The sequence below is a fragment of the Fukomys damarensis genome, unplaced genomic scaffold (genome assembly GCF_012274545.1).
Source record: "Fukomys damarensis isolate Sample0158 unplaced genomic scaffold, DMR_v1.0_HiC HiC_scaffold_26, whole genome shotgun sequence".
In the NCBI taxonomy this organism is placed as follows: Eukaryota; Metazoa; Chordata; class Mammalia; order Rodentia; family Bathyergidae; genus Fukomys; species Fukomys damarensis.
Window position 1 is genome coordinate 24,797,887 of NW_022900938.1, and position 25,763 is coordinate 24,823,649.

At 41.3% G+C, this 25,763-nt stretch overlaps 1 protein-coding gene across 1 annotated transcript in view; it reads right to left on the reverse strand.

The window, feature by feature from the left end:
• Positions 1 to 25,763, reverse strand: part of Myo3b (myosin IIIB) — a 453,146-nt gene that overhangs the window by 114,690 nt on the left and 312,693 nt on the right. Inside the window, exons 31-32 of the mRNA XM_010606961.3 lie at positions 17,734 to 17,794; positions 16,712 to 16,772 (exon numbers count right to left, since the gene is read on the reverse strand). Coding sequence (XP_010605263.1) covers positions 16,712 to 16,772; positions 17,734 to 17,794 — 122 coding nt within the window. The remainder of the gene's footprint in view (positions 1 to 16,711; positions 16,773 to 17,733; positions 17,795 to 25,763) is intronic.

Below are 25,763 nucleotides of genomic sequence, written 5' to 3' on the forward strand. Positions count from 1 at the left end.
ATTTTTGGATTGTTTTCTCAAGGTCCATGAAATATGCTGCTTGACTTCAATTGGGATTGCATTGACTCTATATAGCAGTTTTGGAAGTATGGCTATTTTCATTATGTTGTTAATTCTTCCTACTCAGGAACAAATGATGTTTTTCCATTTTCTGACATCTTCGATCTCTTTTTTCAGAGTGCTATAGTTTTCAGAGTAGAAGTCTTTGATTTCTTTTATTAGGTTGTTTCCTAGGTATTTCAATATTTTAGATGCTTTTGTGAAAAGAATTGTTTGTCCCATTTCTCTCTCAATGAGTCTGTTGTTTGTGTCCAGGAAAGCTATTGATTTTTGTGTGTTGACCTTGTATCCAGTCACTTTACTGAATTTGGTTACTAAGTCTAGAAGACTTTTGGTGGAGATCTTGGGGTCTTCTATATAAAGGATCATGTTATCTGGAAACAGGGACAATTTAACTTAATTTCCAATCTTTATTCCTTTTATTTCTTTCTCTTGTCTAATTGCTATGACTAACGTTTCCAAAACTATATTAAACAGGAGTGGTGATAGCAGACATCCTTGTCTTGTTCCTGATTTTAGTGTGAAGGATTTTAGCTTTTGACCATTTAGTATGATATTGGCTGTTGGTTTTTCACAGATGGCTCTTATCAGATTGAGGTAGAGACCATCATGAATGTTAGTTGGATTTTGTTGAATACTTTTTCTGTATCTTTTGAGATGATCATATGATTTTTGTCCTTGGCTCTATTAATATAATGTACTACATTTATTGATTTGCATATGTTGAACCATCCCTGCATCCCTGGGATGAACCCCACTTGGTCAGGGTGTATGATTTTCTCGATGATCTTCTGTATTCTATTTGCCAGTATCTCATTGAGGATTTTTGCATCTATGATCATTAGTGAGATTGACCTATAGTTCTCTTTTTTAGTTGGCTCTTTCTCTGCTTTGGGGATCAAGGTGATGTTTGCTTCCCTGAATGAATCAGGAGTGCTGCTCCCCTTTCAATTTCATTGAAGAGTTTAAACAGTAGTGGCAACAGCTCCTCTCTACATATCATGTAGAATTCAGCAATGAAGCCATCAGGGCCTGAGGTTTTTTGTTTTGTTTTGTTTTGTTTTGCTTTTGGTACTGGGGATTAAATTCAGGACCTTGCGCCTGCAAGGCAAGAGGCAGCACCACTGAGCTAAATCCCTGGCTGAGCTTTTTTCAGTGGTAAGTTTTTAATCACATGTTCAATTTTGTTGATTGATATTGGGTTGTTTAGAAATATTAGGTCTTCTTTGTTCAACTTTGTTCATTCATACTTATCTAGGAATCTGTCCATTTCTTCTGTATTTTCCATCTTATTGGCATATAGGTTCTCCAAGTAGGTATTGATGATCCTCTGTATTTCTGCTGGGTCTGTTGTAATTTCGCCCTTTTTAATCCTAACTCCATGGATTTGGGCCTTTTATTTCCTTTTTTTGATAAGGTTGGCTAAGAGTTTGTCAATTTTGTTTATTCTTTCTAAGAAACCACTCTTTTCTTCACTGATTTTTTTGTATCATTCTCTTAGTCTCCATTTCATTGATTTCTGCTCTGATCTTTATAATTTCCTCCCTTGTATGAGCTTTGGGTTTGTCCTGCTTTTTCTAGAAGTTTGAGGTTCAGCATCAGGTTAACTGTGTTCACTCTGTTTTCCTAATTTGAGTATTCATTGCTATGACTTTCCCTCATAAGACTGCTTTCACTGTGTCCCATAGATTCCAATAAGTTGTACTGACAATGTCATTTAATTGTAGAAACTGATTTTTATTTAATTTTCTGTGACTCATTATTCATTAGTGTTCAATTTCTATGCGTTTATGAAATTCTTGCAGCTTCTTTTGCTATTGATCTCCAATTTCATTGCACTATGATCTGATAATACATAGGGGATAACTTCAATTCCTTTGCATTTAAACATGTTCTATGAGCAAGTATGTGGTCTATTTTTGAGAATGACCCATGTGCAGCTGAAAAGAATGTGTGTTCTGATTTTGTGGGGTGGAATACTCTGTAAATATCTTTCATTTGTTCAAGAATTTGATTGAGTTCTAGTATTTAGTTTATTTTTTGTGTAGTTGATCTATTTGTGGCAGTTGGGTATTGAAGTCCCCTAGGACTATTATATTAGTGCTTATTTAATTTTTCATGTCTGCTGACCTGTTGTCTGGGAAGGCATCTGGCTGGGGCCTGTGCACACTTAGGATGGTATCTAGGCATGTCCCTGGCTGGGGCCTGCCTACCTAAATAGCTGTTGTCTGGGAGAGCCTTTGGCCGGAGGCTGTGTACCCCAGTCCCTGGTGTCTGAGCAGGTTTCTGGCTAGGGCGTCCACACACTTATTGATGGTATCGGGGTGGGCCTCTGGCTGTTACTGCGTGCCTGAGCAGTTCTTTTCTGGGTGATACTCTGGCTTGGGCCCTTGTACCCAAGCAGGTAGGGTCACGATGGGGCACTGATTGGACCTGCCTGAAAACACGCTGCTCTGGTCCACACTGCGGCCCACTGAGATTTGTGAGCATTTACCAATGGTATAAGGGTGGGCCTCTGGCTAATGCCTGTGTGCCCATGTAGTTCTTTTCCAAGTGGGCATTTGGCTTGGGCCTGTGTGCTCAAGTGGCTGGGGGCAGGGTGGAGCATTTTAGACAAGAGAAAAAAGAGACATAGGGAGGTTAAGTAATTTGCCCAAAGTCACAAAGCTGCTAGAGAGGCACAGCTGGGATGTAAATTCAGTTTAACTGCAAAACCTGCTATGCCTCACTGTCCAGGGTTAACCATCATCTCTGGACTTCTTGAGAACTTCAAACTGGAAAAAAACCCAGATGGCCAGCAATGGAGGAGGACTGATAAAGTGTGGGCTCTTCTTAAACTGAATTCACTATTTAGCAGTGAAAATAAACAATTCAATATTAAAAGTAAAATGTTGATTGCCTCTTAGTTCTGCTAATGGTTTCTTTTGAAGTACAGAAGCTTTTTAGTAAGATGAGATCCCAGTTGTTGATTCTATCTGCTAGTTCCCGTGCTACTGAGGATTTGTTCATAAAGTCTTTTCCTATACCAATGTCTTCCAGAGTTCTGCCTAACTTACCTTCCAGCAAGTTTAATGTTTCTGTTTTAATATTTAGATCTTTAATCCATTTGGATTTTAATTTAGTGCATGGCGAAAGATAAGGGTCTAATTTTAATCTGTGGCAGGTTGACATCCATTTTTCCAACACAATGTGGGAAAAAATTTTTACCAGCTGTACCTCAGGTAAAGTACTATTATCAAGGATATATAAAGAACTCAAAACAATCAGTCCCCCCAAATATAAACCCGATCCAAAAATGGGCATCCGAAATGAACAGACATTTCTCATACAAAGAAGTGAAAGCAGCAAGAAAATATATGAAAAAATGTTCCACATCACTGGTCATTCGAGAGATGCAGATGAAAACAACACTGAGATTCCACCTCACCCCACAAAGAATGGCTGCTATCAAGAAATCACACAATAACAAATGTTGGCGGGGTTGTGGGGAGAAAGGAACCCTCCTCCATTGTTGGTGGGAGTGCAGACTAGTGCAACCACTATGGAAATCAATATGGAGATACCTCAAAGAGCTTGGACTGGAGGTTCCATTTGACCCAGCCATCCCTCTGTTGGGTATCTTTCCAAGAGAACTAAAAGAATCATATCACAGAGAAGTATGTGCACCCATGTTTATAGCGGCACAGTTTGTAATAGCTAAATCTTGGAAACAACCTATTTGCCCATCCGTTGGAAACTGGATAAAGAAGTTGTGGTTTTTCTATAAAATGGAATATTACTCAGCCATAAAGAGCGAGAGAATAGATTCATTCATAGGAAAATGGATACATATTGAAGATATACTCCTAAGTGAAATAAATAAGTCACACATGTGTAAATACCAAATAGTTTCCATGGTGTGAATATTCTGCAACAATGCATAAGATTCTAATAAGATTGCTGACATTTAGAAATTTGAAGAAAGGAGCTAAAGGTGTAGGGAAGGTGTGATGCGTAGGGGAAGAACAAAAAGGGAAAAGAAAAAAATGAGAGATAATGAAAAGATGAAAATAAAGCGTTTGTAGATGGGGAGGGGAGGAGGGGGTGAAGGGAGGGCAGAGGTAAGGGGAAAAAATGAGAATCAAGACTTGTCATGTAGAGGTACAAGATCCCAACAATGGATGTAACTGTACTGTATCCCTAAAATGTACCAATAAACTCAATAAAATTAAAAAAAAAAAGTAAATGCTAAGGGAAAAAAAGAAACACGAAGAAAAGGCTAACATTGGGGACATTGGGGACCAGGGATTTAGCTCAGTGGTTCTGCCACCTGCCTTGCAAGCACAAGGACCCGAGTTCAATCCCCAATACCAAAAATAAGAAAAGAAAAGGCTAACACCAAAGAGTACAAGAGTAGCTCTCAGATGTGGGCTGAGCTTTTATGGCTCTTAAAACTCAAGAATAAGAAGACTACACAATTTTTAAAATGAAAATATCTAAATAGACACCTTACCAAAGAAGAGATATGAAAGACAAGCACATGAAAGGATGTTCAACATCATATGTCACCAGGGAATTACAAATTTAAACAATAATGACATGAAAAATGGTAAAAATCCACGACATTGACAACATCAAATGCTGGTCAGAACGTGGAGCAACAAAGAACTCCCATTCATTGCTGCTGGGATTAAAAAGTGGCACAGTAACTTTGGAATGTAGTCTGACAGTCTTACAAACCTAATCATGCACCAGGTACCATGGCACATGTCTGTAATCCCAACTACTTAGGAGGCTGAGGAAGGAGGATTGCAAGTTCAAGACCAGCCTAGGTAATTTATGAGATCCTGTTTGAAAAATAAAATTTAAAAATGGCTAGGGATATGACTCAATGGTAGAGGGCTAGCATGCACGAAGCCCTGGGTTCAATCGCCAGTACCAGAAAAAATAGGAATAAACAAACAACCACCAAAATTAAAACAGTAAACACAATCTTGCCATACAATCCAACATTGCTTTTCTGGCTATTAACCCAAATGAGTTGAAAATGGATATCCATACCAAACCCCACACACAAATGTTTACAGAATCTTCTTCTTTTTTGTTTTTTTGTAACCAGAGATTGAACTCAGGACCTTGTGCTTGCACAGTAGGTATGATGCCACTGAGCTAAATCCCTTGCCCTACAGAATCTTTATTTAATGATTGCCAAAACATGGAAGCCACCAAGATGCCCTTCAGTAGGTGAATGGATAGACTATACAGTGGAATACCCATACAGTGGAACAGTATTCAACAATAAAGAAATGAGCTATTGTCATGAAAAACCATGGAGGAATCTAAAATGCATATTGCTATGTTGAAGAAGCCAGGCTGAAGAGACTATGTCCCATGATTCCAATAATAGGATGCTCTAGACTAGTGACAGCAAAGCTTTTAGAGCATTCAATGATACGAACAGCTCGCTGTAGTATGTGTGCCAGAGGTTTGCCATCACTGTTCTAGAAGAAGCAAAACAATGGAGACAGTAAAAAAAAAAAAAAAAAAACCCTAAAACTAACTACATAAAAATCTATGGTTCCTTGGGATTTGTGGTGGAAGGGAGGAGTGTGTAGGTAAGAGTACATAGAACAGTGGAATTAAGGCCAGTGACACCATACTATATTATCCTATGATAGTATATACAAGTCATTATTCATTTGCCAAAACTCAGAGTGCAGAACTCAAAGAGTGAACCATATAGTCAAGTACAGACCACAGAATTTATGGTTAGTAATGATGCATCAATATTGGTTTATCAATTCTAACAAATGAACCACATTAATGCAAGATTTGTCTGTCTTTGCTTTTTTGTTTATTTTGGTCTTTCTAGAGATTGAAATCAGAGTCTCCTGCATGCTAAGCACAGGCTCTACCCCCAGTACACTCCTGGCCCCTGCAGGATGTTAATAATAGGGGAGACTGGGAGAAGGAAAGAGGGAAAGAGGCACATAGAAGCTCTGTACTTTTGGCTTCACATTTCTGGAAACCAAAAACTACTAAAGTAAATGAAGTCTATTAATTAAAATATTATGATACCAAATCTTGGGGAAAAAAGTATAAAGAAGGAAAATCACTCCACTCCTACCATGAAACAACTGTATATTTAATTTTAAAGTTGAAAGCATTCTTTAAAATGAAATAAACTAGGCAGCTAAGGTTAACAGGGCAGTATGTACAGTATGTGCTGTTTCAATTATATTCAAAAAGAAAAACATTCAAAAATGGAATTTCTCTAGGCACATTTTACAGCCATGCCATCAATATCCCATTCTGGAAGCCACGTGCGCTGGCTCAGCTCACACTCTGAGCCCCGGCGTTGGTTGGCAGCTGTACTCCGGATGTCCTGGGTCCATGCCAGAACCCAACTTGGCGGCTACAAAAAGGGCATCCCAACCTAATGCATGCGGGAAAGCACCAGGAACTTTCTCAGACATGTTTTCAGGAACAGTTGAAGCAGAAAGGGTGTCACAAATGATCCAACTTTGCAACACACCTTGGTGTGCGGCAGGAATGAGAAGAGGCTGCGCAGAGCTTCTCCCTGGTCAGGGGGCTCAGGGGTGGTGGCTGGCTCTCAACAGTAGTTACCTTCTCTTCCAGCCTCCCCGTACCTGTACCAGAGTCAGAAGCTCACTATTGGTTTTGCTGGCTGGGTAGTGGATGTAGCACCAACCTTTATAAACTACATCCTTTCTTTGGCCCTGAAATTTCAGAGGAAATATGAACCCACAATAAATCTTTCCCTCTTGGTAGATACCCTACATGGTTCTTCTAGGGAGTCCCAAGTTTTGGACAGTAGCCTCCCTGGATATTAACTGCCAAAACTGTAGTTGATGTCCCAAGAACTCATTTGGCAGTCTGTAAAATTACAAAATACACTGGGCTCTCGAGTTATGACCAGCCTGACATAAGAACAAGTTGGGTTACAGCTAGAATATTAGTTTTAACTTGCAACCAAAGTCTTCAGGGCCAGGGATTTAGTTCAGTGGTTACGCAGCCTGCCTCGCAAGCGCAAGTTCCCGAGTTCAATCCCTGATACACACATACACACACACACACACACACACATACACACACACACACACAAAGTAATAGAATCTAAATGTCAGCCACTCGTACTTCCAGATGACCTCAGATACAGATTTAACCCTTAAATAGTTCTGGAGAGAACATTACAACATCCTTTCCTGTGTGGGGTTAGTTGAGAAATTCTGGGCCAAAGTCTCTCTAAGGACACAGATTTGCCAGGAAGAAAGTGTGGCCCAAAATTATATAGTAGAGAGACTTTGAAGGCAATTGGCCAACTTGAGTTACAACCAGCCCTTGGGATTGAATTGAGTTAGTAAGTCAAGCCACTGTAAAGCAAAATACAAAAGTGACAAAAATCCTTAAGCAAAATAAGAAAGGTGTATGGTGAATAATAATGAGGCTAAATTAGAAATTAAATTTGGGGCTAGAAGAACCACAATCCCCTCTCTTCCTTCTCCTTCTGTCCCTCTACCCTCAGGCTCACCAGCCTCAGAATGCACACTTTCTTTGGCTGACCTTGTTGCTACTTCTTTTGCAAAATTCCCAGGGTATAAGCATTATGGCAGTAGCATGCATACAAGAGATGTGAAAATATTTACCTACCTGTGGTGGGGTTTAGAGTAATTTTTTCATTTGGGAGATGATAACAATGATCAGGCTGGCAGTGGAACTATGGTTTGGAAATAACCTATTAAAAGCATTGTTTCCAAACTGGGCGTGGTGGCGCACGCCTGTAATCCTAGCACTTAGGAGGCTGAGGCAGGAGGATCGCTGTGAGTTCGAGACCAGCCTGGGCTACATAGTGAGTTCCAGGTCAGTCTCAACTACATAGTGAGACCCTGTCTCAAAAAAACAAACAACAAAAACAGCATTGTTTCTAATAATTTTGGAAATTAAATATTTTGTAGACTCTAGAAGTATGGAACATCCATACTCCTCCAGTACAGCAAAGGCTCAAGTAAATGTAACTTTGTTCTTGACAGCTTCCTGAGACTTTAACAGGAACACTTGAGACAAACTCTGCAAATGCCAAGACACTCAAATTGCCTTAATCTCTTAAGCAAGTCTTAATTCACTTCCTGGTCCTGTGGTTGACATATAGTAGGTGCTCAATAAATGCTTGTTGAATGACTGAATAGAAAGCCCCTTATATAAAGCCAGCTTTCTCTAAGTCAATACAGTATCTCCTGGAGGCCTGTAAAATAGTGGTTCATGAAGGAAAGTAACCCGACTAGCAGCACTTCATCCTCTCACCCCCACAGAACTGGCAACTGCAGGTTGGGTTCAGCAACTAGTTGCCTTCTACCAAGTTCTCTGGGTCATTCTGATGCAAACTGACAAATTCCTTTGACTGAATATCAAATCTTTTTCCTCCCTCCCTCCCTGCCTCCCTCCCTTCCTTCCTGTTCAGTGCTGGGACTCGAACCCCGGGCCTTGCACATGCCAAGCACGTGTTCTATCCCTGAGTCACACTCCCAGCCGTACCAAGTCTTACTGCTAAAGGACTAAGGTGGATTCAGTGTCACGCAGGCAAGAAGAGAAGATGTTCTCAGCCCTGTGTAACCTAAACGAACAGGAATTCAGAGCCCTCGAGACTGCCCACGAGTGAAGGCACAGTGGCTTTGCCGTCCTGTGTGTGGCGTTCAGTAATGGAGCTGGGTAAGCAGCAGAAGAGCCCAGGAGCCTTCCCTCACCCTGAAGTCTGGGTGCCATGTGCTTTCCCATGAGAGATTACGCATCCTTTAAGACGACTGTCAGGTGAGCCCACGATGAGCGCAGCGCTGCTTTTTGGCAAGGTGCACACTGCATCTTCCCAGCAGGTAGCCAGTGTGGCAACTCTGGCGTGAATTGAAGGCACTCTCTTGCCTGATAGAGTGATCTAATGTAAACAAAACTTTTGCCCAAACTGAGCTTAGCTTCTAGTGTTACTGTAGAGTGCAACTTATCTCAGTTTGCCTGGGAATGTCCTCGTGTTAGGACCAAAAATCCCAGACACTGAAAAACCTTTCTGTCCTGGGGAAACAGAGATTTGGTACCACTCCAGATTAAAAGTCTCAAGGATTAGATACATCCCAAGTTTGCCTTCTTTTTTTTTTTGGTACCGGGGATCGAACTCGGGCCCTTGCGCTTATGAGGTAGGCGCTGGAACCACTGAGCTAAATCCCCAGCCCTCCAAGTTTGCCTTCTGATAGCTGAACTGATTCATTTGTTTTCCTCTCCCAGTAGCAGGGATTGAACTCAGGACGTACATCCTTTGCCCAGGCTCAACTGATATGCTGCTACAGGTGACAAAAAGTTAGCTAAGAGCAACTAGAAAGGTAAAGGAAAATAACAAAGTAGATGGCACTAATATGGTAGTTGGTGAAAAAATGTACGTGTGGTTCCTTTGGTGGCTGTTGGGTAGACAGGCCACGGAAACTCTAAAATCAGAGCACTAAAGCCCAGAGCCACCATCACTTGCTACCTGGCTGTTCCAACTCCCCACCCAGGAGCCTGGTAAAATACTGCTTGCTCCTGCCTGAAAAATGTAAGGTGCAGTGTTATCAAAATTACTATTAGTAAATACAACAAACTTTTAACTTTCTTAACTCAATAGGATTAAGGTTTGCTCCCTGTAATGAGAGATACTCAAGGACAGAACCCCTCCTGTGGTGAGGTATAACAGGAAATCCAGGGGCGGGCAGCAGGTCATGGTTAAACTACAGCCTGTGTACTTCACACTCAGGAAATGTAAGTCAAGTCCTTGGCACCCGAAGTTGGTAGCACACACATGGGAATTCCTGCCCTTTCCTTGTAGGTTATTTCCACAGACTCCACCCCACCCAGACCCATTTCTCTTGCTACAGAAAAAAAAAAAAAAAGTTTAAGGTATGTGTTTAGACCTTAGCAAAGGAGAACAAGAAAGGAAGAAGGGAAAGAAAAACACATGATACCAAAAAATGTCAGCCTCGTGTTGAGAGACAACATAGAATCCAGCACACGAACTGAAAGTTGTTACAGCTGAAGGTCGCTTCATTCAAGGGTCAGTGGCGCCATTTCACAGTAGTCTCTGGCAATCTCTCTGCACTGCAACCCAGTGTGGTCATTGTTATAACGTCCCGAGACAGCACTAAGAATAAGAATTGTGACTGGTACGTACTAGTGCGAAAGGCAAGTTAGAGGCTTTTTGTTTTTTTTTTCGTACTGGGGATCGAACTCGGGTCCTTGTGCTCATGAGGCAGGCGGCAGAACCACTGAACTAAATCCCTTGCCCAAGCTAGAGGTTTTAGAAAGTTTCCACTCTTACACAGACTGTCTCAGTTCTGGATGGTGATGAAAGTTGTTCTAAGCCCAACTTGCTTTTAAAACATAACTCATATCATGCACTCCTGTGTCCAAAACACACACTGGCTCCTCAATTCAAAGTGGGGACTGGTACCAAATGCCTGAGCATCACCTGGAAACTTCTTAGAGCTGCAGGGTCTAGAACCGGAAGGCCTCGTATTCAGAGCCTTCGTTTCAGCCAGGGCCAGGGGCTTATTTAGGACATTAACAAGCCCAGACCTGCACTGCCTGGCTCCCCACTTCCCACAGTCTCCCCTGGCACTCTGGGCTCCAGTTACACAAGCTTCTTTCTGAGCTTCATGTATTTCTGGCTTGTGCTCTCAAGGCTGTCAGGGCTCCTCAGGGTTTGGCCTCAGCTGTTTCCTTCCCTGGAATGCTTTTCTCCTGTGAAGCCACACAGTGAACTGGCTCGCTGTCCTCAAGCCTTGACCCAAGCTGAGGAAGGATAAAACAACTAAAAGCTAGGTTAAAAGAAGACAAGGAAATCAGGCCCTTACACTTGTGAGGCAGGCAGCGGTACCACTGAGCTAAATTCCCAGCCTGGAAATCAAGATTTTATAAGTGTACTTTTAAGGAAAACTGCACTTCAAGACACAAAAGCTACTCCAACCCTTCTCCCTTCTATGAAACCCACTCAAAAAAAAAAAAAAAAAAGAAAAAGAAAAGAAAATCTAAAGTTCCTTCTAAAACAAGCCTGTAAATCCGGGCTCCTCATCCATCCTTGTCACCTGTAAACTGTGCTTCCTGTCTTCAGGAAGTAGCAATATTGGTGGGCAGCAGATCTCAACGTGAAACACAAGCAGATGGCTTAGACTGTAACCTGACAGGCAGTGAGAATGCACACCCTACCGTCCATCCTGAAGACCCTATTAAATGTATCCCACTGTAACTCCTAATGTGCCTCGGTTCTCTACACTCTGCTTTTGAGTGGGTTCTATGTCTCTGTCTAACAGACCCTTCTCTTGCTTCTTACTGACGAACACACAAACTTGTTCTTAAAAATGGGTGAGTTGGAGGGCAGGGACAAGGGGAAAAAATGAGAACCAAGACCTGTCATATAAAGGTACAAGATCCCAATAATGAATGTAACTGTACTGCATACCTAAAATGTACCAATAAACTCAATTTTTTAAAAATAGGTGAGTTAAAAAATTTTTTTTTGGTATCAGGGATTGAACTCAGGTTCTTGTGCTTGCAAGGCAGGCAGCGGGACCACTGAGCTAAATCCCTGGCCCGTGAATTAAATTTTTTATTTCAGCCTTGGGGATCTCAAAGATCCAGCCTGGTGACAAAACCTCAAATTCTCAATGAAGTGACCTTGATCATCTCTTTAAAAATATACACATAGGCCACTCCTCACCACCCTTCCAGTGCTTTCACTGCATTTTCTTTTTCTTGCTATGGAGTTCAGGCTGGTCTTTAACTCTGCAGCCCAGGCTGGCCTCGAACTCAAGGCGATCCTCCTGCTTCAGCCCACTGAATGCTGGGATTACATGTATGAGCCACCACACCCAGCTACCCTTGCTGTCTGTGCTTTCTCTCCTATGATACTCCACCCTCTGACATCCCATATCACTGACACATTGAAGCTCTTTTTTTCTTCCGTCCTCCCTCCCTCCTCCCTCTTTATTTTCTCCTCCTCCTCCTTCCCCTCTCTGACTCACTCTCTCTCTCTCTCTCTCTCTCTCTCTCTCTCTCAGGCCTACCCACTGAGCCTCATCTGCAGCCTTCATCCCATTTTATTTATATTGAGGCTGGGCTCAAACTTGCCATCTTCCTGCTTCAGCCTAGCAGAGTGCTAAGATTACAGGCATGAGCCACCACGCCCTGCTGAGTCATTTTATTTATTATGGATGTGGTTTTCCTTTGTGTCTCTCAGCCCGAGAATGGCATCGTGTGAGCAGGAATGTGACCGTGTTGTTTACTAATGCACGATCTATAGGCTGACTCTTCTCTCTGGTCCCCAACAAGATAAGGAAAGAAACTCAGTGATCTCATGTGGAGTAAGAAGTTTAGAAAAGTTGAAGTCAATTTGATACTGGCACAGCATCCAAGTGCATGATTGTTTTTATAGTAATTTGTTTTTATTATAGTTTACAAAAATATCAAACTGTGCAAGTTGGAAAACAATTAACAAGAAAAAAAAAAACTGGTTTTACAAAACAATTTGAAAAGTACTGGCCCAGGATAGTTTCTAGCACTTAGTAATAGTTCATAATTATTTTTTAATAAATAAAAAGAAGAACAAATGCCTAACAAATAGATGTTCATATAGTAAAATCTAGGATGAAGCCTATATACATTCCTGTCCTCTTATTAAATTATTTACTGGATGGATCAGTGGCCGAGTGGCCCCCATTATGCTGTGTTTCTCTCTGTATGACCAATGAATCAGTGCACGTGGGTCACCTGGGGACACTTCTGACCTGGCTGTCACGTCCGAGTCCCATGAGTATACTCTTCTGCATGGCTGCTCTGAGCAGAGCTTGCACGTGGAAGCTTTAGATCGATTCCCAGCCCATCTCCCATCCAGGGTCCTTTGAGAATAGTGAAATTAGTCTCAGTGCAAGCTAGGCAGCAAACCTATAGGCAGTTGGTGTGCGTTTTCTTTGTAAAGGTCACGGCCGCTATGGTGGTGCACACCTGTAATCCCAGTACTCAGGAGGCTGAGGCAGGAAAATCACCACCAGTTCGAGGCTAACCTGGGCTACACAGTGAGTTCAAGCCCAACCTGAACTACATAGCAAGAGCTTCAACATACAAACATACCTACAAGCATACCTACATATATGCATCACATTGCTTTCCTTTGGCCTATGACAAAAAACAATGAAGTAATGGATCATTTAAGGCAAATAATTAAGCACACGGGTAACAATGTGCTAAAATGTCTCTAGAAGACACTCTCTTGTTTTTGGAACTGATGATATAAACAAAATAAAATTTTTTGACAATTCATATTTGTTGCTTTCTAAGATCAAGGGAAATTTGACTCATATATAATGTTTTTTTCTGCCTAAACTTTCTTCCCTTCCCTTTCTGCCCAAAACATCAACAACAAAATGAAACAGCTTGGAGTATCCTAATTTGTTTAACTTGTACATGACATCTATTTAGGGGTGACTAAGAGACCATTTTGTTCTAGGATTATTAAAAATACATTTAAAATTTTCTCTGACTTGCTTACTCAGAGTCTCACTCCATTCTTGATTCAATTATATTTCATCACAGCTTCGGATGCTCAAGAATTCAAAAACCTAAGCCTGGGGCGATATGTAGCTCAGTGGTAGATCCTAGGCAAATGTGAGTCCCTAGGTCCAGTACTCATCATGCTGCCCCCACAAGAAAAAGAGTTTTTTCTTTAAAGAAGACTGGGGAAATAGCTCAGCATTTCTAACATGCACGAAGCTCTGGGTTCAATCACCAGGGTAGCAAAACTAAATAAAGAAAAATAAAGAACCTAACCTTAGTTGTAAAGGGAAAATCCATAAATGGGTAGCCATGATCCCAGAGAGATTATAATGCAAAGCAGGATGAGGTGAGGACTATGTGAAAAGCCAAAGGCTGCAGAATGGAGAGCCACTGTCGACCTTCAAGAATGGAGAGGATTCTGAGGTGTGAACCGGGGGGGGCAGAAAGGCCACCTAAGGCTGAAGGACAGCATGGACAAAGTCACAAAAGAGGAAGAACATTCCAGGCATTTTACAGCATAGAGAACAGCTCAGAGGTTCTGAAATACGGAAAGAGAAAGACATATCGGTAGAAAGTAGAGTTAGAAAGGAAGATTAGGACCAGGAGAGAAAGCCTTGACTGTCACATGCAGAGGCTTAGTGTGGACGCAAAGGTGCTGGGGATGGAGGAAGAGAATGTCAAGCTCAGGTTATGTTTTGGAAAAGCTCCTTAGGTGCGTGCGCATAACAGAGGTTGAAAGAGAAAAAGGACAGATCAAGGGACCACTTAGGATGCTGTTTGAGTCACGTATAGGAAAATGGATGCCTCCCAAGATCGTAACATTAATTGAAATAAATCAGACACACAAGCTTCTGACCACATGGTTTCTCTTATATGAGGAACTCAAAATATAAATAAAGAGCAATATAAAAGATAAATAACAGAAAGTAGGGAGATAGATCTTTCTCAAATGGGGACCAAAAGATGGAGGGAGGGAAGAGGAAGGGGAGGAAAATGGCGGAAAAGAGGAATAAAGATGTGCTGTGCACACGTACCAACTCCACACGAGAAAGGTGAAACGTGTACTGAAAACATACTAGAAAAAATAAGTGACCAAATAAGTAAAATGAGTACACAACTAAAATAAAAGGAATGTCAAGGAAAGTAACCATCTGGTGATGGTAAAAAAAATGCATCAATTGGAAGGAAGGCAGAGTTGTGGAAGGAAAGTGCACAAGAGCCATTTACACAAAGTCACTAATGAGTTTAACTTCAGAGAACACTTTTCTGAAGTCTGGAAAGATGATTGCGGTCCAACAAGTCTTCCTCTTCTTGCTAACTGGGGACTGCGCTTGGGACCTTGTGCTTGCAAGGCAGGTGGCAGAACCACTGAGCTAAATCCCCGGCCCTTCTTCAATAGCTGTTAATTCAAAATGTAACATATTTTTATTTCCTCCGAATTATTCTACCATAACTTAGTGCCTTATAGTAACTTTATCTCCTGACCTATTACTCATAGATTTGTATACATGTGTGTGTGTGTGTGTGCGTGAATAACAATAGCCACCATAGCCACTAACATGTGATGAACCCTCTCTGTGAACCAGGCACTATGCTGTGCCTTTCATGGACACTGGCACATGTAAGCCTCCATATGAGCCCTCAGTTTATATGTGCAGTTACTGAGGTAAGCTGCTACCTGCCCTGATGAACACTACCCAGAGGAGCAGAGATTTGAATTCAGACAGGCCTGACTCCAGAACCTGTCCCTTTAGCTACTCAGCTATACTTCGTTTTTCTTTCCAGGAATCATATACATGTTAAAGTACAACGCCACAATAGAACAAAGAAAGACCACACGCGACGAACAGAAACAAACAGCAAGATGATAAACTTAAAATCAAAACATATCAATAATCACATTAAATATAAATTGCTAGAATCCAAATTATTAGATAGAGATTGTCTAATTGGACAGACAGAAATACCAAGCAAATTCTTGCACAGTGAAGTCTGCCCCACCCCACTGTCTTTCCCCTCACTCCTATTCACTGTTCTGTTCCCACCCCTACCTCCCTGTATCTTACTCTTCTACACAGTCTGGCTATGAGGACACAGTGCCCTTGGCAGGTCTATTACTGCATATTGTTGCAAAAGGGTTTGCTATAAAGAATTCATCCTCTCTTTCCTCTAAGAGTTTAAGTGTCATGTGGACTGACGGTCATAAACACATTTACTCTGCACTTCCCATTTCCCATTATACTGCTTTGTTGCACAAAGACAGGCTAAGAAGAAATTCAGAGAGGCTTGAGAAATGACTATCTTTCAGAAAAATGTACGATTTTTGTCCTTGAGCATAATATCAATATGTAAAGTTGAAAGGTTTCTTTCCTTGGAAAAGTCCACATTATCCTAGTATCTTCTGTTTTGTTTTGTTTTTGGTACCAGGGATTGAACTTGGGACCTTGTGAGGCAAGCGGTGGAAACACTGAGCTAAGTCTCTAGCCCTATCCTAGTATCTTCTGGTTCATAAATATTTTTACAATCAGTTTTCTTTATTTTATCTTTCAGAAGTACTGATTATAACAACGCACCAGCCTGAAACAGACTTCTACCGTATTCAGTAGCAAGGAATTTAGAAAAAGAACCAGAAACACCCATCATCCAAGGTGTGTGGCAAGATACCTGTCATCTTGCTCAAAGAATGGCCACATTCACCAAAATACAGAACCACCTTCTAAATCCATACGCTTTTCCAAGCTCAAGAATTTGGCTCTAAGCAACCTTCTCCCCTAAATCTTTTTACCTTTCCTTTAACAAAGTGAAGTTTTAGAAGTTCCCTAATTTGGGGTTCTTAAAAACACAGGGAAAAGTAGGGCCACTGATATTCATCTTCCCTCAGAAATGTACATTTAAGAGGCAGAAGCAAGCAGTAACTGCTCCCTTTAAAGTAAGTTTTGGTTCCAGCCTTTATGGCTTCCCAAACCCGAAGTTTCTGCTAACATTACTATTTCACTGAGTGCTGCCTTCTAGATCGCCTTGCTAGAAGAACTCACTGAACACAAACACCCAAATGATAGGAGCAGCATGCAGTGCATCTTGTCCTTACCAGGTTTGTGAAGGGCTTCCTGAAAGCTCCATCCCTGGTGATCTGGGCCAGCAAGACCTGTCTGAGAAGACAAGGTATCAGTCACTGCAAGTGAGTGCTTACGTAGAACTAGTAAGAGAAACGTTTTTATTTCCCATAAGGCAGCTTTAAAGATGCAGCTCCATTAAACTAAGGGTCCCTTAACCCCTACTCTAAAGGGGAAGAGGTTAAGTGTACTGGTGCTATTTGTATGGCCCTCATCTCACCCAGAATTAAGTTAAGGTCCCCTCCTAAGGGCAATTAAAAGCAAAGTCTCAACACTTTTTGCTTCACTCATTTCTTCCTCTGTACGAGTTAACCTAGCCCTCTCTTAAATTAATTATAGTCGAGAGCAGAAAAACAGCCATATGCTGCTTTCTTACCTTTACTTAATTTTTATCCTTAAGAAACAAGAAAACTTTATAGGAAGGTATTAATGTACTTAACATTTCTAAGTACATCATCCAAAGGATTTTGTTTTTTTAATCTTACATATGCTCAGCAGAGTTACTGGCAAAAACTGTACATTTTCTTCATTTCATCCTTTCAACATCAAATAGTAGACAGCAAAAATTGGATCAGACTTCAAAGCCTGCTGTGGGCTCCAAGTCACAGAGAGACGCCTCCATTTCACATATTGAATTCGAGCAGGATATCAAAGTGCTACCAAACAACCTCGGGTCCTTACTCAGAAAGAGGCTCTACCATCTGCGGAGTGGAGTGCACCCACAGATCACCTCAGGGAGCGGTGAGCATTTATTCTCAGCAGCGAATTTCCAGGCTTTTGATTCTCCTCTTTACTGTACCTCCCTGGCTCTCTACTAAACCAGAGTTCTTTAGCAGGCTGGGCTTTTGTCTCAAAGACTTCAAAATATCACTAACAGCTTCATGTTTGGATGGCCAGGCCATGTGGCCACAGACAGACAGGCTCTGCACCGTGACTTGGCCGATTCTGAAGGCAGAATGCGTGGGTTCTTAATCTTCAGAATAAGATGCTCAGCTACCTTATTTGTATGTCCCGCGAAGGCATCACACCCTCTCGGAGAAGTCTGGACTTGTAAATGCCTAAAAAAGTAATAATAATTGTTATTGTTTTGTTTTGGTTTGAGTACCAAGGATCGAACTCGGATCCTTCCACTGGCGAGGCAGGCAGCAGAACCACTGAGCTAAATCCCCAGCCCAATAATAATTTTTAAAGGACTTTAAAATGAAAACCAAAAACAAAAATTTAAAGAGGATTGTTTTCCTCCAAAGAACTGTCAGAATATACTTTCAGCTTTCTTTGTTTCCAAGTCAATGCTTGGTCTCAAGGCCACTGTCACCATAAACAAATGCACATCCTGGTCACTGTTTCTCCTCCACGTTACAACACATCCACAGTGTGCCTGAGGTCCTAGGGCCCAGCAAACTGACTGTAAAGTTATGGGATTAAGTGTGAGGTAGTGGGCATTATCAGACCTCTACAAACTTTCCTGAGGACAAAAATGTTAATGGTGAGACTAAGGTCTCTTCCAGTGCTACATTAGTCATCTTATTGTTTACTTACACTGACAAATTCATTTCACTGTTTGTGAGTCATTTGTGGATATTGCCTTCAAAATGTATCTACATATAGATTATAAGAAATGTACCTAATAAAATACCATATCAATATATGGGAGGAAAGGACTATGATGAGACATATGTTTGTGTGCATATTTATCTTCTCTCCCACAATGGAAATTAAGCTCCATAAATCAGGGACTGGGGTTGCTTTATTTCACATTCTGTATCAGTATCTAGCCCAGCACCTGGTAGTGAGTAAGTGCTAATAAATATTAGCTTCAGGGGACCCCTGAGATATGAGGTCATCCTTAAGAATACCTTTAAAATTAAAATTAACTGGTAGTAATGTAGCCCCTCATATTTTTTAAAATGCTTGTAAGTATCTAGTGAGAGCCTCACACCATTTCAGCCAAGCACTTTAACCATTACACAGATGAAGAACTGAAGTTCATTTGGAGAGGTTAAGGGATTTTCCCAGGTATCATGATGAATACCAGGTAGCGGTAAGACACTGACCTACATTCTTCTGGCTCCAAGTCCTCTGAATATGATGCCCCCAGAGATGTTCCTCAGTCTGGGCATCAACCCAAGGGACTCACTTTTGTCCAGCTTAGGCAATTCCCAGGGACTACAGGACACATACAGGACAGGTACATTTCAAGCTCTACTGGGAGGGCTGGTAAGCTTTGGGGACAATCCAAGGAAGAGAGTTTGGCTCATTTACTGCCCACTCTACAAATTCTACCTTTTCTGTCCCCTAAAAGAAATTCAAACCTCTCCAGTACTCTACTTCAAGACCCAAAGACCAGTTGAGACAACTTCCAACTCTTCCTGTAGAATGTCTCAACCATCTGTCTTTCTCCTCATTTAAGCCTTTGGAAGAGTGTGAGGCCGCTCAAGGTAATGTTCATATATATTGCTTGGTTCACAGCAGGCTGTACCATGGTGGTAAGGGAATAGTGCCCATAAGCAAACAGATTAGAAAATATTTGATTACACTAAGTTAAGCAGGCTTCTTTCCTGCGACACTTTCTAGAACCATGATAAAACAATAAAAATCCAAGAGAGGAAAAGAACGGGAAACTATTCCTAGACATTAACAGCAGCCCCTTCTCCTGTGCAGTACCCTGAAGGACTCTTGGTTCTTAGAACACCTTGGAAAACACTGACCTGAGCAGGTCTTTTCAGAACAAATTTCAATATGCTTTAAAAATTAGTACAGTCAATTTTCATCAAAAGTATAACTGCCTCAAATTCCTTTTCAGTGATTTCGTTAGGCTATTCCACTACGCATACACACATGAGAATGTTAGCAAGTGGATAATGCTCTGCAATCCATCACCAACAAAATAGGAGAAGCACAATTATAACAAAAAGCTCATGCTCACTGCATGCATACACGCCACCAGGCACCAGGCAGAAAGTATGTGCATAGTTACCCCTTGTAACACAGCCAACAGGATGTGGATTGACTCTGGATTTGTTGCTGTTTTACTTTTTTTGGTAGGCAGTCTACCAGTGAGCTGCATTCCCAGCTTCTTCTCCCCCTTTCTTGAGACAAGGTCTCATTAAAGTCTGGACCTTAGTGGGACTGGACCTTGCAATCCTGTTGCTTCCACCACCAAAAGTGCCAGGATTACGGGTGTGCACCCCCATGTCCAGCTGACTGATTCTGTTTTTTTGACTTTTTTTTTAACAAATGAGGGAGTTAAGGATCAAGAAGCTAATGATTTGCCTTGTACCATCACTGGCAAGCAGCACATCGAAAGACCTGCTCACTCTGGAAAAGGAAATGCTAAAGAGAAATTATGGATTCAGGCAAGGATTTTCAATTGCTGACAAAGCCATTAGATAAATGGTTGATGGGGTTTAGGACCATATGGTGCCAAAGCACTACCATCCAGGTGCTTGCTTTCAGGACACAAGAGGAACAATGCACACGGGAGAAATCAGAAGGTCACCATTTTAATCCCATGCTGAGTCTCAGCACCACTAACACCAAGACAACATTGTCTCGGGAGGCAAGACAACATGAAGTACTCAACATCACTATTTTTTTTCCTTTCAGTCAAAACATTTAACCTGAATCTAATTGAGACTTTAGATCTATCTTATGGTTTACACAAAATGCGGGGCATAGAAGGACACAAGGAAGCCAGGGAGGTAATTTAGGGGATAAGTTGCCCAATCTCTTAAAAAGTCAGTGTCATGAAAACCATAACTATGCTTTGATGTTAGACAAAATTGGGAAATTACTCACTGTTAAAGTGCGACAGTCTTTGTAAATAGGGGAGGGTGGAGGGGATGAAGGGAGGGAGGGAACGGGTATGGGGAAAAAATGAGAACCGAGACCTGTCATGTAAAGGTAGAAGATCCCAATGTTGAATGTAACTGTACTGTATACCTAAAAAGTACCAATAAACTCAATAAAAAAGAAAAAATATAAAGTGTAGTAGTATTTTTCAACTTCCTGGAAGCTTAAAAATAAGTGTCCTCTGTCTCTATTAGGAATCACACGCAAGGGGCAGAAGCAGCGAATCCAGTCATCAAAGGGTTGTGAACAGGACCTAGTTCCAGGGCTCCCTAGCCTCTCAGAAGCGTAACTAAAGTCTCAAGCAGATCGCCTCCAGGGTTCAGCTGCTCTGCTCAAGTCAGTGCACTCAACTGTGCATTGTAAGGGAAAAGGAAACTCACTGGTGAGAAGCCTTCTGCTGGGCATCTGCCCTGAAAAAGCCCCCAAAGGGAACTCACATCTAATTCTCTCTTAACCCCACACCCCTTGTGACCGGATGAGAGTCAGGGAGCCGGCTGGCTCCTGGGTAGGTGGCTGGTGGAAAGGCGCAGTCTCTCACTTCCTCTACAGCAAAGATCATGAGGCCAGCTGGCTCTGTCATGCTGGGCTGGCGACACTAGGTGAAGGCACCGTGGTCCAGGGACTGGGACTCAGCTTCGCGGGCTCCAAAATTAAATTTGTCAGTTCATCGAGGGATGATGGCTTGGGGGTGAGCTGAGCTGTACTAAGCAAACACAGAAGAGCTACACTGTAAAAGTAGAATGCCACTGTGTGGTTTTGCAAGTAGCATGATCTGGATTGTACTTGTTCCCTCACTGGTTGGTTTTCATATATTCTGGAAAGCAAATTACACAGCAGAATTAGAGCCAGCAAGAAAAGTGCTCTTTGAGGATGTATTTGATTCATCAAGGTTTTCTGGTACCTGGCTTTTTTCCCCACTTCGGTGTTAGAATCAGTAACTTTTTTCCTAGTTGGTCATGGAGGCCCCAGCTACTCACTGGTGCTCCATTTTCTTAGCTTCCTTAAATTACATTTTCTGTGTACTTTTTAAAATTAATTTTACATTTCTTAAGATTATGTTTTATCTTTTATCAATTACAATGGCTTCTAGATAAGCTGAGAAATCCATTAGTGCTTCACAGTTGAAAGCATATCCTGATTTCAAAACAAGATAGGTTGCAGCTCATTCACCGTGGGTTGATTTTTCTTAGATTCCCGCTGTCTCTAAATTTGGGAGAGTATTTCTTAATGCAAACTCACGTCTCACTCAGTGCCCTGAAAAAAAGGCTAATCAGTATGACTATGCAAATTTGTTCCTGCCTCTTTGATACCCTTGAATAATAATCTGTGCATGGAGCTCTTACTAAGAGGTCCATTTCTTGCTCCCAAGAAGCAGCAGCTAGGCCACCACACAGAAGATAAACTGGATCAGGATATTTGAACAGAGTAAGGCCCTGGGGCCTTGAGGGAGGCAAGTTTCAGATAGGCAAGTCATATAAATTTCCTTATGGACATTATTACCAGGTGACATGAGAGAAAACACAAATAACTCCAGATTCGGTTCAATGCATTTACACCCTAACAGTAAATAACGACATTTAAGAAATGACATCAAGAAAGAGGACACTATCCTTTGTTAAGATCCCCTGCTATGCACTAACAGAATTTCCATGTGAAATTGACCATAGGTGGAGCCATAAATCCAATATAGAATTTGAACTTTCTGGACCAGGGATTTAGCTCAATGGCACGGTGCCTGCCTCCCAAGTTCAAGGTCCTGTGTTCTATCCCCGGTATGAGGGGTAGTGGGGTGAAGGGGTTTTTGAACTTTCTAAAGGCTGCAGGTACAAAGGGGAACACCACCAGACCTGGATCCTCAGCACTGTCCCTGGTTTGCCTCAGTGCACATTCTTCTTACTGCATCTATTTATTTAAATAGCTTTGAAGACACAGGGAAGTGGAGGGTATTCAGATAGTTTCAGAAGACTGAAAACTATCACATTAATTCTAAGACACCTGAAATTGTATATGTTACTGAGTCTTTTTTACCAAAATCAGAAAGCTACGATTTCTAGACACACACACACACACACAGAGCATCTCTCTTGGGTTGTACCCATGTTTCCAGACCTCTAAATGCTGCCCACCTGGCCATGCCACTTTACCCATTAGCTCACGGCCAGCTCTTCTGAAAGCCTCTCAGGCCCCACCCCAGCCCACCTCTCCCACTCTAGACAGTGTTGGGGGCCCCCTGCAGTTGTAATGAGATGTACTATGTGTGGTTCTGTAGCCATTCACCTGGGGGAGCTTTACAGAATCCTCAAAGGGAAGAGCCCAAATTAGAGCAAGTAATGGAAGCCACTTGGCTCTGCAGATATAGAACTCTTCCTATTGCTGTGCTCATTAGTTTTGCCTTTTTTTTTTCAGCTGAAGAATATTTTCCAAATTTCCAAGTCATCTGAATATTCACCAATAACTAATCAATGAAAATGCCATACTATCTTTCTTCCCCTCTAAAATAAATAACTAAAACAAGTGGCAGAAAATTCTTGCCTCCTTTTTCTGATTAAAAAATTATCATCATTATTTGCAGTGTCGGGAATTGAACCCAGGAAGCACTGAGCTATATCCCCAGACCTTAATTTTAATTTATTTTGAGACAAGTTCTCAGTAAATTGCCCTGGCTGGTTTTAAATTCAAGATCCTTCTGCATCAGCCTCCTGAATAGCTAGGAGTATGTCACCATGCCTAGAAATTTTAAAATATGCATTTTTATGGTTGAAAATAAATTCAAAATAACTACATTCATTATTGTATAAAATATAGATATTTAAGGAAAAAATACAAATCAAGGATACTCTCCACACCCAGATATAACTAGTTAACACTTTAAAGTATATCTTTTTTTTTTTTTTTTCTGGAATGAGTATTGAACTCAGGACGTTGCACTTGCCAGGCAGACACGGTGCTGAGCTACATCCCCAGCCTGATGTATATCTTGATAATACATATAATACACATTTTTAAAAATAATGACCAATGATTTACCACTTAACTTTCCTTTTCTAATTATAAGCATCTTTTCATATATCATGTGCAAGTACACATGACTATTGAGTGATTATCATAAGTGACTTAATCAATTATTTTCAATATTTAAATTTTTTCCAAGCTTTCCACGTTAGAAAGAAGAGATCATTAAACATTTAATGCATAAAGTTATGAATACTTGTCTAGTTATTTCACTAGAATAAATCTTAGAGGTAAAGCTGTTGGGTTAAAGGGTGAGAAAATATTTTCCCTGTTTTAAAGCTCTTGAATTATATCATCAAATTAACCTCTAGAAAAGCAACAAAATTAACATGCATATCCACAAAAGTAAGAAAGGACACATTTCCCAAAATATCACCAGTACTGGGTATTATCTGTCTTTCTAATCTTTGGCCAAAAATTGTGGTATCTCATTATGACTTAATTGGTATTTCTTGATTTCTAAATTTATTCCTGGGATTAATAGGATGTCAAGGGAATATAATAAGAATGGGAAAAGAGAGATCAACAATAATGTGAAGTAAGTTCATCGTTATTACAGAAAAAAGTAAACAAACGAAGGAGCTTCAGTTTTTGTATTTTTTTTCTCATTAGTTTTGGATAGTTGATATCTTTTAAAACAATTTTGAATGCATATCCTGTATCACGCCTCAGTCAGTACTGTCCCTGAATGAGCTGGATATGCAAGTTATACTTAAATATGTGTCTATTTACTTGCTCTAAAACACACAATTATTTTCAGTTTTAGAACATAGCTCAAAGACAAATCCATTAGAAAGACCCAAAAGGCTGATAAACACTCCACCCTGCCATTGCTCTATTAGTACTAGTTAGATTTAAGTTAGTACTAGTTAGGTTTAAGTTAGTACTAGTTAGATTTATAGTTCCCCTATGCATTTAAACCTGATATTTGTTTGCCTCATTGCTTTGCCCCAAGCATGAGCCCAGCCTTAATTTTTCCAGTCTTGAATTCTCATTTCTTTTTTAATCTCTCCTTTCTTCGCTACATTATTACAGGCAGTCGTCACTGTATGAAAGTCTGAGGACCTGGGAATGCTCATTCAATGGGACAAAGGACACTTGATGGGGAGTCACACAGAAAGCTCACTTCAGCTGTTGGTCAGCAATAGAGGGGACTCAAAGAAAGCCTGGTTTGGGGCCTGGAATGGGAAGAAGGCAGCAGCACAAAAGGCATGGTGACCAGAAAGGACTCGGGCTATGGGATGAGGGTACAGCCACACCATGGCTGAGCAGTGCTTTGCGTGGCATCCGGTGGAACTGGTGTAGAGGCCTGGGGTCACAATGGGAGCAGCTTCCCTGTACCAGGTCCTGTGCAGAGGCCTTGGCCAGACAATTTCACTGGTGATAGCAATGTAGCAAGTGTCCCCACTTCAGAGACGAGGAAGTAGAAATGTGGGCTGTGTGAGTAACCTGTGCAGGTCATACCCAGATACAAGCAGATCTGGCTGAGTATGAGTCTGTGCTCTCTGGTGCTTTTTTTTTTTTTTTTGGTGTGGTACAGAGGATTGAACCTAGGGCCTTCATACTGATCTCCCAGCTCCTTCTTTTTATTTTTTATTTTGAGACAAGGTCTGACTAAATTGCCTAGGCTGGGTCCAAGCTTTCAATCCTCCTGCCTCGGCTTCCCAGAGTGCTAGCATTACAGACAGGAACCACCATGCCCAGTTTGGTTTTGTTTTGTTGATTTTTTTTTTAATCATAGGGTCTTTCTATGTAGTCCAAGCTGCCCTTGAATTCACTATGTAGGCCAGGCTGGTCTGGACCTCAAAATAACTCCTGTCTCAGCAACCCAAGTGGTAGCATTATAGTCAGAGCCACAGTGCCTGTCATCTTTTTTTTTTTTTTTTTTTTTTTTGGTGTGGTACAGAGGATTGAACCTAGGGCCTTCATACTGATCTCCCAGCTCCTTCTTTTTATTTTTTATTTTGAGACAAGGTCTGACTAAATTGCCTAGGCTGGGTCCAAGCTTTCAATCCTCCTGCCTCGGCTTCCCAGAGTGCTAGCATTACAGACAGGAACCACCATGCCCAGTTTGGTTTTGTTTTGTTGATTTTTTTTTTAATCATAGGGTCTTTCTATGTAGTCCAAGCTGCCCTTGAATTCACTATGTAGGCCAGGCTGGTC